This window comes from Cylas formicarius, unplaced genomic scaffold, assembly GCF_029955315.1.
Source record: "Cylas formicarius isolate icCylForm1 unplaced genomic scaffold, icCylForm1.1 PGA_scaffold_4__25_contigs__length_36172078, whole genome shotgun sequence".
NCBI classification, from domain to species: domain Eukaryota; kingdom Metazoa; phylum Arthropoda; class Insecta; order Coleoptera; family Brentidae; genus Cylas; species Cylas formicarius.
Window position 1 is genome coordinate 14998604 of NW_026844334.1, and position 16145 is coordinate 15014748.

At 35.5% G+C, this 16145-nt stretch overlaps 1 protein-coding gene across 1 annotated transcript; it reads left to right on the forward strand.

Moving 5' to 3' along the window:
- The first annotated feature begins 385 nt into the window (after positions 1–385).
- On the forward strand, positions 386–11604 carry LOC132700904 (protein krueppel-like). Its single transcript, XM_060668486.1, has 2 exons — positions 386–419; positions 10481–11604. The coding sequence occupies exons 1-2, from the start codon at positions 386–388 to the stop codon at positions 11602–11604; spliced, it is 1158 nt and encodes a 385-aa protein (XP_060524469.1).
- The last annotated feature ends 4541 nt before the right edge of the window (positions 11605–16145 follow it).

Here is a 16145-nt window from a genome sequence, read left to right on the forward strand (position 1 = left end):
CCGGACCCACCCCCACAGCACCTTCCTGCCGCTCGCCAACCCTATTAATGAAACAGGCAGCTTCTTAATACTTCCTATTACCCTGTGCGTAACGCGTCCAGGGGGTGCCGTTCGCTCTAATTCTCCCCACCGCGCGCCGCTTCACCCCCACCAGAGCTGGTGGGGGTTGGAGTTAGTGTAGGTCATCCCTTGAATGTGTAAAAATTTCAGTAAGCGCTCATGTGCCAAATCAAACAGTTGTGCAACACTTTCTCTTAACTGGAGCACATTGACGTTCGTATACGGGCGATTTTTTTGTAAACAAAACTGACACTTTTGGTTTACGGTGATCGTTTGGCGATGACTGTTTTGTGATAACGTTGTGGTGACTGGTTTCCGTCGGGACATGCCTTTGCTACAAGAGAGCACACCGAAGAGAGGTAAGAATCAAAATCAGCACCCATCTTTGTTGACTTTATTATTATTTCATTAAATATATTTTTGGCGACCAATTCCTCGGATAATTTCCTTGTTTTGTTTGTTACCACGGCTTATTAATTTTAAATTTCCTTAATGAACTGTCTGCTGACGGATGATAACATCCATTGGTTCATTTTAGGTTACCGTCCGAAATAAAAAAAATAAACTCTGGCTCTAAAAATTCACGTCCTGGTTTAAAAACCCAGTTGAGAGGTAGGGTGGGTGCTAATTATTTTTAAGCGATATGTTATTAATTTTTTTTTCTTATTGTAAGGTAGGGAGGTTATAAATGACCATGCCAATATATGGTGGGTTAAATTATTGGAGATTATTTTACACGTAAGTTCTCTTCAGTTTCTGAATCCTTTATTCCAATAATTGTTGTGCAATTTAGAAGTTTCATATTTTTTCCGTTTTATATATCTCCAAATTTTATTTTTGACAATTTTATATACTTGCCATTAAAGAATCAATTTAAAAAAAACACACGATTTTGCAATAAAATTTAATTAATTAATATTATTAAATTAAGTTTACAAACGTAATAAAATTTAAGTGGACTGGTACCAGCGCGATTGATATAACGCCCATAACAGTTGCATTTACCGTAAATATCATTCTATTTTTAGGTTTATTAAAGTTTGTGTTAAAACGTATAAATAATTGCAATATTTTAGAAATTATAAGTAGTAAATTAAACCTATTATAAGTTTTATGTTCATCTGAATACTAAATTTTTAGTCTTAGTAACGTGTAATATTTTAATTTATAAACGGTGTGCTAAACGCACAGGACCGTACCAAGACTATATTTTCTAAATAAATGAAATAGCAATTCCAGTGCCGTATTTAAAACTGCCACCAGACAAAATTTTGTCTATTAAATAGTATGTATGTACTCAAATACATACAAAATAGTAATTTAGAACAACCCAGTATAGTTAGTCGATTTCATTTAAACAATAACACATCTGGGGTTATATTTGAATTTATAACTTTGTCAGAGAATGGAGATTTATCTTTCATTTACTGAAAGTTTTTTGTTTAATGACAATGTGATGGTGGATCCGCTCTATTCGAATATTTACTTTGTAGATGGGCGCTAGACTTCGGTAATACACAAAAATTACTATCAAAACCAAAATATCTGAGGCATTGACGTTGTTTGACTCATACTTATAGGGACACTTCTGTCGAAATTCGGTAAAGGGTTGGTAAAACTCATCATATAAAGCAAGCGAAAACTGCCTTGTATTTGATTTTTAGAGTTTTTCGTAGCAGAATTGCGAGTGACCAGTTTTTTTTTGGTACCTAAAACGATTAGACGGTCATTATTTAAAACGCTTCCTGTACGCCAAATTAATATTAAATTGGATCCATTATCGCAGCGGAGTACTTTCAAATTTTTTCTGCCTTTCTGTTAAATTAAGGTACCCGGCGAACGAAGGTATGTACCGCGCGAAAACGAGTTTGCAATCGCCTAGCACATTATCTCGATCTGGGTTTAATTAGAATTTGTAACACCTCAAGCCAATTCGGTTCACCTACTCGTACCTATTTCGGGACAAAAAAAAACCAGAGAATGGCTTAATAAGAAGTATATAATAATATACGATGCTTTCAATTTTCGGTTGATAATATAGCGGATAGCTCCGCATAATTGGATATCGTTTATTTATATATCAGACAGGAAATCCGAACCGAGAGAACAAGATAAGGAAAAAAATGCCTCGGTAGAATTTTATTCAAATTGTAGTGAATTCAGAAGTCGCTGCGGTTGCCGACTTTTTGACGAAAGGAATGTCAAACCGTGTCTCCTACAGTATGTGTGGTACTACCTCATCCACACAGGACGTTTCGAAAGATGCTCCGCTAATTTGTAGAGTAAATAAAATATTAAAACATAACGTTAGTTGCATTAAAAAATACGCGTTACTTCTAAAACTTCAAATAACTCAAAAACCAATATCCTCTTAACCCATTTTTATATTGTATTTTTTTGAGGCCCCACATGTGTAAACTAACCTAATTTTTTATTATTTTATTTACCCTAGAAATTAGCGGACGTTTTTTTGAATAAATCTTTTTTCAAGAAAGTTTTTGAAAGTCGACGTTCATTTGAAAAATTCCAAAAATCTTTTAACTAATACAATATATATGGAATATTTTATTTATTGCTTATTAACGCAGGGTAAAAATATAAAAATTTCACAAAAATGAAGTGAAAATGAAAAAAATCAGCAAAACGCTATTAAGAATAGTTGTTTAGAATTTAAAATTATGTATGCCCATATCTATCTAAGTATCTAAGTTCTTTACTTAAAAAACATTAAGAATTTGGAAAAGCATTGTTTTTTGTATATCTGCCCTAAACTTGTTTTTCTACCCCTTTTGTGAACTACTTAATTATACATCGATCTAGCGTGCAGAAAGTATTATTACATCAGTTTCGTTTCCTACGGATCCGAGCCACTTCGGACACTTCCGGAATATTACCGCACGCGTTTGGGACCAATCACATGTTTTCGGAGATTTTACCGCACCGCTTGAATGTTGAGGTTTTTCAATTCTGACGCTTATGTCCGTGAATGTATTCGTGGTTTTTATAGTATGCAACACGTTGGTAAACTGTTTAGGTCACTCATTTATTAAACACTCACTCCTCTCGCGCCAAATAAAATGCCGTTTACCACACTTGCTGCATAATATACTATTATAAATTAGTAAATACCAAATATATATGGCACAAAAATAACTTCAATGTTTTTAAATATTTTAAGCTCAATTTCAATAGGAATAGAAACAAAATATAAAATACAAATAAAAACAAGAATTAAAATATCAGTAATTATAATAGGCCTCATGAAAAAATTTAATTCAAAGTGCAAAATCTTTCTTGTTTATTAATAACCGCCATATGTTGCAGACTAAGTGACCAGATTGTATTGGGTTGTTCGGAAAGTCATTTCGTTTTTTTTGGGGAACATGAAAGACAGTTTTCGTATAATGAATAAATATTTTACTAAATTATATATTGGCCATTCTGGTCCAACACCTTTTGCCATCTTTCTGGCAGTAACATAATTCCCATCCCATAAAAGTTTTGGTCCTTGCTGGCAAAAAACTGGTTCAGGTGGTTTTTGACATCTTCATTTGAGGTAAAGGTTTTGCCATCCAAAAAATTTTGCAGGGACCGGAACAAATAGTAGTCGGAAGGCGCCAGATCTGGAGAATATGGTGGATGTTGCAGTACGTCCCATTCAAGCTGTAAAAGTTTTTGGCGAGTGACCAAACTTGTGTGAGGTCTCGCATTATCCTGGTGGAACACTACACCCTTCCTGTTGATTAATTCGGGCCTCTTCTCTTTAAGTGAATCATTCAATTTGTCCAGTTGATGACAATAGACTTCTGAATTAATCGTTGTATTGTCCGGCAAAAGCTAAAAAAAAACGATTCCTTTGACATCCCACCAAACGGAGAGCATCAGCTTTTTTTGGTGAATGTTGGCTTTTGACACGCTTTGAGCCGGTTCATCTTTTCTGCTCCATGACCTCTTGCGTTTAACATTGTTGTGTACAACCCATTTTTCGTCCCCAGTAATAATCCGCTTCAAAAATGGATCATTTTCTTGACGTTTGAGGAGCGAATCACACACGTCAACGCGACGACACAAATTTCGCTCCGTAAGGACATGGGGCACCCACACATCGAGCTTCGAGGTTAAGCCCATGCCTTTAAAATGGCCATAAACAGTCGAATTCGACAAATTTAATCTCTCACCGATCTCTCGTGTGGTTATTTGCCGATTTGCATCAACTAATGCCTTTATCGCATCTTTGTCAGCTTCGACCGGCCTTCCAGACCGTGGTGCATCTTCGACATCAAAATTGCCGGATCGAAATTTTGCAAACCAGTTCTGGCACTGGCGTACTGTTAACACGCCTTCTCCATACACATCCGTCAATTTTTTTTCTCGCTTAGACAGCATTTTTACCTTTTCTGAAGTAAAAAAGTAAAATATGACGAAAATGCTGCTTTATGCTCTCCATATTTAAAAGGGCACCAACCAAAAACTACTGCGTAGAATTAATAGAACTTTTTCACACACAAGCCTTGCAATATCAGGTCTCAAGACATATAATGGTTATGAGGCTTAAGTGTGAAGTTGGTTTTGAAAAAACGTAATTAAGTCCTCTGACGGGAAAAAACGAAATGACTTTCCGAACAACCTTATATATTTTAATTTGTTTTATTTTTTCGTTTACCCACGAATTTATCGAACAATATAATGGATGACTATAGTATATTATTCATAAAGTGCGCTAAACGGCACTTAAGTCTCATGTTTATTTGGCACGAGCAGAGTTCAGCGATGTTTAATAAACGAGTGACTTAAAAAGTTTACCAAATGGGTTGCATGCTATACTTTTTCTACGATGGTTAGTTTTTGGATACATTTTTGCAAAATAAGACGAATACATTCACTGATATGGGCGCCAGAATTGACAAACGTCCAAATTCAAGAAATGCGATAAAATCTCCGAAAACATCCGATTGCTCTCAAGCCCGTGCGGTAATATCCCGAAAATGTCCGAAGTGGCTCGGATCCGTAGGAAACGAAACTGATGTAATAAAATGACACTTTCCGTAGGCTAGATCGGTGTATAATTGGGTATTTTACAGAAGAGAGTAAAACAAAATATTAACCTTACATGTACCTGGTGTTTAAAAATATATGTCAAATTCCACCTCTGTTGAACAACTCATTTTTCTTGCAATTATAATTGTTTGAAACATCTAGTTCTCTTGATTTCAAAAAATGTATATGTACTACATGTAATTCAGTAATATTTCTTTGAATTCATTTTGAATTTCTGATAGTTTTAAAATTACGGACGCCAGTACAATAAAATTACAGAAATTTGAAATTAGAGAAACCCCGCCAAAAAGTTAAGATCTATGAAAACTCGCATCTCAAAACAATGTCGCTTGTTGCTCTGAAGTAGGTGGTCACTACTTTTTTGCTTTAGGGATTTATCATAAAAATTAAAAATGTTTGCGAGACTATCGGCATTCATCGCATCTCAGTGGGGCGTTACGTATTGCGCAGTATCGTTTGGGCAATTCTAACATATTCGCCGTTTATCATATATTACGTCCATTCCCCGAATAACCAAATGATGATGAATTACCTCACACGTCAGAGTTATTGAAAAATGGCAACGATTCCGCGTTGATATATGAAACGCGAGACACTATTCAGTGTCGAACGTGATGCCACAATGAAAACGGAATTCGGACTGTCGGAATATTGAATGGGAAAGCGTCGAGTCAGTCCTGCCTGCCATAAATGCGGGAATTTTATTCGGTATAACCGCGACAAAAGGCATCAAAAAGGAACTTTGTATCTCTCGCAACGATTCACCCGTATTTCGTATTACACGCTTGCACTTATAAATATGTCTGTTGTTGGTTCTTTGGACTGCCGTTTCTTCCTTTTTTTACTATCTCCTTTTGCGAAGTTGCCATTACTGTGTGTTAAATTTAGGCTATCAATAAATTAATAATTTACTCGGGTTTTCTGAAACGAACTAGACGAGTCCACACGGTTCAAGGTACGTGGAGATTTTGTAGCCATCCTTTATCTCAGACTTACGCAACGCACCACCACTTGAACTTGTTTATTTTAACATAGCGACATTACAATATTGTTCATATATTAATAATTACTCGTCAGCTCGCCATATCCTGACTACTATGAGATAGGAAAATTGTAGATTATATCTCTAAATCTGCAGGGTTCTAAAGAAAGCAAAGAAACAAAGCTACATGAGCCCAAACTAAAAGTTTACGTACGCAGAAAGCATCATATGAGCCCAACCTTAAACTTTACTTTTACTACTACTTTCACATTGGATTGCTATAATATTCCAGAAAAACCCAAAAAGGGCAGTTCTAAAAACGGTAATTATATAGGAAGGTAATTACATTTTTTCCTTTACACACGGTGACTCGCGTGTGCAAAACTAACAAAGAGAGCTTTTCCAAATTTGGTATAAGGCCATAATAGGAGATAATTTATATTTGGCAAGTATTTTGGGGCGACTCAAAACCAGTAACAACTGTATAAAATTTCGTATAGAACACCCTAAATTCTGTAGACTTCGGAACCTTTCTAAAATCCTGACTGACCAGTGAACTCGTTCTAAACTGAAATGAGCCCAACGTAGAAGAAGTCAAATGGGATCCTTTTCCTCTCTTATTTGTATAAATAGGAGAATGGGGAGCTCTCGTTGTTTAATGACTTTATTTGTGATTATTATTCCATTATCAATCATTGATCTGTTGATAATTAAACAATATTTTCTTTAATTATTATTAATATTATATTAATTAAAATTTTCAACAAATTTGTTTGTTAGAAAAGAGCTATTTTTTCAGAAGAATTTTAATTTAATATGTAAATCTTTTTGTTCTTGAAAAGGGAAGATTTTTGAATCTTCTTTCTCAGTTTTTTAAGTAGATAAAGAACCAAAATACCAATTTATTTTTATTTATGAATTAAACGCACAAATATAATAATTCGTTATTATTATTATATAACTAACTAACGATATTCATATATTTTGTTTAGTTTGTTTGTCATGTTTAACGCTCCGAATTAGTATTTATTTATAAAATAAGCCATGTAATATTTTGGTAATATGCAATAGCTCTGCTTACCAATAAAAATCTTTTGACACATTTATACATTACAGCAACTATTAGGCAACACAACATTTTTCCATTGAAAAACAGTATTAAATAGTCAAAATATATGGCAAAATCTGCAGTTCAAAGAAGGATAAACAATTTATATGATTTCTCCAAAAAAAAACAAACATGTAGAAAAACTGCAGTTATCTGCCATTGGTTTTAACCTGTATGGCAGACAAAGGAATACCGATTTACCGTTTAACGTATGATGACAAAAGCTAGTTTTATGTCAACAGCTATCTATCTTTACCTATCGAGTTTGTGCAAGAAAAATTTAATGATACTATGTATGAGTACCTGTGGTTTTTCTATTCTATTATACTTCTGAATAGATTACTACAATTTTTCGATAGGTCACTCCGTCGGTTTTTTTAATACCCACGATTTATAAATATTTTCCTTTCCACCAGACAATGTGCTTAACAAATCCCTTAAGCTCTGTGGCGAGATTGTCTGTCAATATCAAATAACAGTCAGATTAGCCAACACAAAACTTTCCATAATCTGTTTTCAGATTTTCTGTTTATACACCGTACACTTACCTTCAATGGTCCTAATGCAAAATATTTCCATTGTTATCACTAAACATACTTCGGCTTTATATTCGGCCTCGAATTTATTCACAAAAAAAATAGTAAAGCATATAACCATTACATGTAATATGGAAATTAATATTTAAAAAACAAAAAAATTACGAATTTGCCGATTTATTGGATTTAGATAATGTGGTATATAATAAATAAAATATTCGAGAATGTCAAATCGGATTCCCATCTAGATAAGAAAACCCAGACAGATTTTTAGTTTATTTAAGTTTATATATGCTTAATCTAAAATATAACGAATAAAATGGGAACTCAATTTTAATATATACCCTAATTAACTAATATTGTTTGCAATTTGTACTAGAATAATAGTCCAAAATAATGACAATGAAGATTCGGGATTTGCAGTTTTGCCTATCTAATTACTCCTTCGCATAATAATTTTGAGGTCTAATTTTCAGGTCGACTTGTTTTCTTTCGATTTCGGAGAATTAATTTGTCATTAAATAAACAGTTCTCTGAAATATCCATGTTGTAGGCTGTTCCATCTATCCTACCCACATTTTATATTTTAAACCTTCTTATTCACAACTCTACTAATACTAATAATACTAATAAATTTAGTGGAATTGTCGCGATGGGATAAATATGAACAAATATAGACCAAGATATCGAGTTATTAATCGTTGATTTCGACAGGTTAGATATTTGGGGTTATAAATTACAAAAATGTGTTTTTTACCCAAAGATATTTTCGACATAGCGATCAAAAAACAAATTTTCTTTTATGATGATCCGATCTGCTGCTTATTAAAGACGAAGTCATAAAATCTTTAGGAAACTCCACCAATAGAAAAACATAGCCATAGTTCGCACCGATTATTTTAATTTCATCGGGATAATTTCATGTTTTTCGAGCACCTTTAACAAAGAAAGCTCTGGGTAAATGTATACTTTCCCATTTTGAAAGTTGTTCCTCCGCTTAACTTTCGAGCGATCTTTTCGTGAGCTGCTCTTCCGGTAATGAGCCTGGCTAACTTTCCAGGCCCCACCCAACGACGCAGTTTACGGGAAGAAGGACGCAGCCGCGGGATCCATTATCCTTTCTAATTTATCTCCTCCCTTCATTAGTCCCCTTGCGAACGATAACCCTTTCGCGGTTGGACGAGATGCGCTTTTATTTTTTAATTTTTGGTCGTAAACGTTTTGAGACCACGTTTAGCTTACGGGTGTTTATGTCGATTTTTGCCGAGTGTCACCAAGAACTCTGCCTCGAGGGGTGGAAAGGGGCGGGTGTTTTATGAATCCGGCGAAGCGAGGGTTAAAGCGAGGTCGGACGTCTGCACTATTGTGCACGGAAAACGTCTTGAAGTTCATTGTCAAACGCCTTTAAGCAATAGTGTTTGGACACATTACGAGAGAGTGGAGTTCAATGGAATTAGAAGAGCGTGTGTATAACCGGCTGCGACAGCCATATATTTATATCGCGTTATTTTCTTCAAAAAATATGTTCGAGTGGGTATTTGCTGTTGAACCATGTTGCGTTTGTTTAGAGATAAAGTAGGATTTGCCATTGCCCGGATTTTTGATAGGCAAGGAAAGACACATGCGCGGGCATTGTTGACGTTATTTTTTAATTTAAAAACTTAAGGGATAATGTGTCAAGGATGGCTTTGAAATAAAAAAAGTCAGGTCCGTGCCTAGAAAAGTCGAAACATGCGCCAAATGGTGTTTGAAAACGCATTAAAGAATTTTCTAAAGTATATAGAAAAGAATTTTTCATGACAATATATTCCGTTCGTTTGTTAACTCCGACTGGAATCCTGCAGATGTTTCCTTAAGATCTCACTTGGCACACTTCGAACAGTGCAGTGCAGTGCGAAAAGTACAGTTAGTTGCTAGGTAGAGATCACTTTTAATTTGGAGAATTCAGTGTAAACGGCACAAGTCTCGAACCCCTGCTCCACGTTGTCCCTCACTGACTGAACAAACGGCACCAAAATATCAAAATAAATAAGAACTAATAGTTCACATTTTCACGAAATTATATGTTTTGAGATGACAATTGTTTCGACAACACCGTGTCTTTATCAAATAGTTAAGATTTACAACAAAATCCGTGCCGTGTGTGACAGACACAATTTTATTGTCTATAATTAAGAGCTCTTCATATGAGGAAATCCAAATTGGGTAGCAAGTTTCCTTTCTTACGTGTATGGATGTAGAGGCATTAATCATCAGACACAAATTGGGTTTTGTGGGATAAGTCCACGAAATGAATGTGATGTATTTTATAAGTATGGATTTTTATCTCGAAAGTGAAAAGCTGTTTGGATCAGGAATCATTTTATCACGATTTTGGCAACTCATACACCTTAGGAATAAAGTGAATTGCCAGAAAATAGGGTGAATAAAAATAGAAAGAACAAAAGAACAAGTTGAAGTTGCCTGAATTTTGGACAATTTAATTCTGTTTCAACGGCTTTTACAGTACGGGCTCTAAAACCCATGCCTGGTTCAGAATTTGCAGTTTAGTAAGAACGCTGGTGTTACTTATTAATTTAATAATTAATTATTAATTATAGTTTTTATTATTGTCTTTATATTTTCATTTATTTTTCTAGTTTACTGCATCGGTAGCGATATTAAAACTCGAGCTAACATTTCAACACTTAGAAATAATCATTATCCGCCAATCTTAAGATATTATCCTGTTTTCAGATATCCTCAACGGCAAGGAAATGAAAGTGGAACCGGAAGAAAACCCCCTCAACTCTCCGTTTCCACCGGTGGGTTACCCAGCCTTTCCCGGCGCATCGATGTTTACCCCCTCGCAGCTCCTGATGGCCAGCCAACTGATGGCAGCTTCGGGACTGTCAATTTCGAATCCCGCTTTCTTCCATCCCGGTCTCTTGCCGCTTGCCTGGCCTCCCAACTCACCACCGTCTCCTCCCACCAGTACCGAGCAACTCTCTCCCGCTCAGAAAGTGAGAAAACTAAATAACAACAACAACGTCGTGAGCAGTAGCACGCAGATCGACGTAAAAATTCGGAAATGGAAGACGGAAGAGCCGTTACCTTCTCCTACGAGTAGCGTATCACCTCCCTCGGGAGGGGACGGGAAGGAGGCGAATAAAGATAAACAATTCACTTGCGGCGTGTGCAATAGGTCGTTCGGTTACAAACACGTTTTACAGAACCACGAGCGAACTCACACCGGCGAAAAGCCTTTCGAATGTCCCGAATGTCATAAAAGATTCACCAGAGATCACCATCTGAAGACCCATATGCGTTTGCATACGGGCGAGCGTCCGTATCATTGCGATCACTGTGATAGACAATTTGTCCAGGTTGCCAACCTTAGGAGGCACTTGAGGGTTCATACTGGTGAACGGCCTTACTCTTGCGATCACTGCTCCGCGAAATTTTCTGATTCTAATCAACTCAAAGCGCACGTATTGATCCACACCAACGAAAAACCATTTTCATGTGATAGGTGTCACAGTAGATTCCGTCGAAGGCATCATTTGATGCACCACAAGTGCGGAATGGCTTCCGAAACTGACACAACACTGGATATGGAGGAACCGGAAGAGGAGACGAGACCAAGACGTGTCCTCCACCCTCCAAATACTCCCTTGATGAGTCTCCCTCTACAGGTGGCGTTACCTGAACAGACCGAGCCAGAGGACCTCAGTATGAGCACCGGCATGAACTCGAACAGTAGCGGGGTAGGTTCTCCCATGTCCAGGAGCCATAGTTCTCGGGAGGACCTTGAAGAAGAGGAGCTGGACCCTCACGAATCGGCGTCGTTTTTTTTACAAAAGAGGCCGCTGAGTCACTAGTCTGCCAAGTTTAATAGAACGTAATCTAGCTGTTAGTCGAATTAATCAGGGATACCTACCTAAATATTTTTTCTCTTCAATTCGGTGTGATACGGGATGTTTTGTATAGTCAGGTATGCGAGTTCCTAGGTATTAGTTTGTTATTGAGTGTTTGCCTTCTCAGTTTGTTGGACCCCAAATTGCGTTTAAACAACCAAATAATTTATTATATTTTCAATCGTATGACATTTGATTTTCAAATCCTGTTTGTTTCGAGAGTTTTCATTTAGCAAATATTTTTTGGACTTATTCGTCGCGCCTCGCGTGTCAATATTGTAAAGTTATTTTGTGAATATCTTGAACGAGCCTGCAAGGACGGCGATAACGATCTGTTGTTCTCATTCCCCTGTTTGAAATATTAATACCAAAAATTAATTTGATTTCCGTACTGTAAAAGGTTGGTGCCAAATATAAAAAAAGGTCCAATGCTAGTTGCAGTTGTTTTTTTCTACAATAATCTCTTGTGTTGCAATTGCAATTGCAATAAATAATACAGAATTCATTTACTTCTTTGTTTTTATGTGTCGCAATGATGATTAAATATAAACAACAACGATTATGATACAAATACACAAATACGTTTTGTGGTCGTTTTCTCTAGTTTTTTTTTCAAATTATTGGGTGTGCCGTTAATGAATGCTTTTTCTTTCTCTCCGACTAAAGATGCTGTCGTCTGACCTAGTTGGTACAATTCTTGTATCGAACTTGGGAGACAGAGATTGAAAAAGCAAAAAATGTCATTTGATAATGACTACGAATTGTTAGTGGAAGGCGAAATTTCTCACGTTGCAGTAGCTGTTGGATTTATGTTGCAGCTTAACTTAAGATAGTTTTTTAAGTCACCCTTTGTGACTCAAAATTATACAGTCCCACTTCTAGACCTTCTAGGTTTCATAAAATGCAAATCCCTCTTGAAAAGTCGCAACAAAAATGTACTGTTAGGTCAATACCTGCAAATTTTACGCTCTCAATTTGCAAATAACAAATTTGCATGCTGGGTTTCTATGAACCGCTGCTGTTGTAAAACCGTGTTCTTTTGTATTGCGTGCCCTAGATAGCTGTAACCTTTTGTTAGCGTTTAGCTAAAGGACCGTCGGAGTTCCCGCAGCTACCTTGCGGTCACTCGGTTATAAATTCTTTCTGCCAAATGTTCAGACGTTTTAAAAAAATAAGTTGGCCGTAAACGGTAAGCGCACGCCTCTGCATCGACAACTGTTAGATTCGCAGTCCGAAAATGACTGCGGCATATTTTTCGAATGACAAGGGTTCAATCCTTTAATTGCCCGTTAGGTGCCATTAACTTTAAAAAGGTTTCAAAATGTTCTCGTTATTCTCAGACCATTTCCGAGGGCCTCTATTAAAATCCATTATTTTACGGCAGGCAGGCAGCGCCAAAAAGTTGACTAGGAGTCGTCGTTCACCACGCTGAATAAATTAAATTAATATCAAAGTAGGGCGACAAAAATGCACCATCACCGCCTTTCACTAAGTCGCACTCATCACATTCGCTTCTAGTATTTTTTTATACACGAAATCTGTTTATTCTAATTTAACCTTAATTACCTGTGGTAATAATTTCACCCGACTGTAAAGTCGATCAAGTTTTCGTCAAATCTGATTCGATTAGTTGGACATAAACAAACAGATTTGTCGTCCGATTTGATCTATTAATTTTTGGATTTGCAGAATTGTTCAGACAAATCTTTTCGTTTAGATCGGAAGAAAAAGCAACCAGGTGCATTAAAATATAGCGGACAACGCAAATAAATAAAAATTTCACTTTGAAAATTTCGTTTTCCCCGTTATTGTTGAGGCAAATTAATGTTTTATCTACAGAAAAAACACCTCCTCCAATGAGTTCTTTATTTGGAACTTTCTGAATTCGCCAAGAATACAAGACAGTGTGTAGGTTTTTTATTTTCCTATGAGAACCTATTAATCAAGTTTCTCGCACTTGGAATCTTCAGAAAAGTGGAATTTTAAAATTTAATTTTAAAATTAATTTTAAAACCGCGAGCGAAGAGATGACTTAAATACCATAGATCCATAAAAAAATCAAAACCTTTAACAGTAGAAAAACTCACAAAGTTGTTAAATGAACTCATAAACGAGTTTCCGTTAATGAAAGTGCGTGAAGTAACGATTCTGAGGAAGCTTATGTAGTCCATTACTGCACAAAATTTTGGAAAAAATTTTCATTGTTCAAAACAATTTCTTACTGCCAATTATTGATCTGTTACTATGTATGTCCAACTATTCCCTACCGATCTTAAACACGTCCTTAACTGACACAGAAGTGGCTTTCAGCGGAAAAGTAGCCACAAGAAACGGTTACACATTTGAATGAACTATGTAATTTCATCTGAGTTGTAGTAACGGCAATACCGTGGGCATTTGAATTCGATGTAAAACTTCTCTATTCCCTTTTCTATTATTTTTTTACCCGCAACCCGTTTTTGGACCGGTTTTTATTGTATTCCTAGACGCATATTGTCGTTGTGTAATAGCGACTTTTGACGACGAATTTTGCAATTAACCTTCCTAGCGTCCCCCTCAACAGGATCGTTTTCATTTCGGGAGTTTGAACGCAATTTGCAAAACAAATTGCGGTAGGCGAATGTATTATATACGTTTTTCCGCTCAAAATTTTCTTTTGAAACTCCCACGTGTCGAATAAAAGTTTTGAGTCCATTGTAAATTTTCCTGTAAATATTTTCGTCGCATATCTTTTAACTGTAGAAGTATTTACCTGTATATGTGTGTTTTATTGTTTTTCTTTTCTCTCGCTAGGTTATAATTATAAGTGTAAAATGGTGGCTGTTCACGTACTTGTTATGGATATTTTGTTTGTTGTTCGTAAGTTTTAGGGCACACACTGTAAGTACCAAATGACGGTCCAAATAATATCGAAACATTCTCAGTGTATATTTTTCTACGTGCTGCTCCGTATTTTCGATTTCCTCATTTGAGTTTACCATATTGCAACAGGGTTGCCAGAATCATTAATTTTATTACGCTTTTCCAACCATGAATATTACTGGTAGTGAAATATTGTTTGAGGTATTTGACAATCGCTCTGTACCTACTTAGGTAGATTCGAACTTGATTGCCCACTAGATTTAACTGTCACTACTGGCAAACTTGTGTTGTTTACTGATAGCACATAACAGATATCTTTTTACCTTCATTTTGCATGATTTTACCCATAATATTGTATTTTTAAGGCGAACCTTGATCGCCGTCTTAAAAAATTGTAAAAGAATAAAGTTCAATTTTATGGTTAAATTCATGGCTCCGAGCTTTTGCGAGCTCGCGATCGTCAATTCGTGTTGATTTAGTAAGAAAACTAAAGACTGATTTTATCATAGATCCATTATATTATACTATATAAAAAATTAGAACGCTATTGTAAATATTTTTAATCGACTAATACCGAACATTCTGTTCCAATGAAGCTACCTCATTCAAGTACAATTATACACTTATGATAGAGTTCTTTGTTACCCGAAGCTGTCGAGGCAATTTTTAAGGATTCTCTGATCCATAAATATAAGATTTCGTTCCTGACCCTCTACCACCCCCCCCCCCCCCCCCAAAAAAAAACGAAAGATAAGTCAAATTGGATCAAGAGTATTGAGTTTCATTATAATTGTATCCGATGTTGTATACTGCTAAGTGTATTAAGATACGAATCCCTACGAACCAATGTGATCTGTTTGGATCTATATAGTTGTGAAAATATAATATTATGTGTTATTAAAAATTCCACGTAATTTCCTGATGTGAATAATGACTATTTTATTATTAAATATTGTTCGTTACAAACCGATTGCGTTTCATTTCTTGCCCAAATCGTTCAACACCAGCAAGGTGTTATATTTAATTTATTATTATTATTTATTATTATTATAATTAGAGAAAAGCAGATTTTGTTTACAAAATATAGGAGAACCTTATAAAAAAATAAATCAAATCAATTTGCTCAAAGAATGGAAATGTATTAAATAGCAACAATATTTTATTTAAAAAGAGCTGCTGAATTAAAATTATTGAAACAAAAAACCATTTTCTGTTTCCAAGATTTTACTTTGGTATCTTGACGATGAGTAAATTTTAAATATGACGTCTTCCTTTAAATGAATAATATAAGAACAAATTTACTAAAAGTTCAACAAATATATTTTGATCTGTGTTATGCTAATAACAAGTTTGGGTATTTCTTTATAACGTATCTCAAGCATTTTGTCAGATATGTGTAAAACGCTTATTCCTTATTTTCAAAAAAAATTCTATTTACCAGTTCAATGATAATTAGCATATCCAAGAATCTTCAGCAAAACATCTCATCACCATTCGGAACTTGTTCGAGTTAATTGCACCCTTATTTTTTCTGTGGGGGTTTTTTTTGTGAATTTCGTCTTTTAATCAGGGACGGGAAAAGTGGGAAAGAAAAACAACTGGATTTTTCTTGAATAAAAAATGAATGACATGAAATATTCATG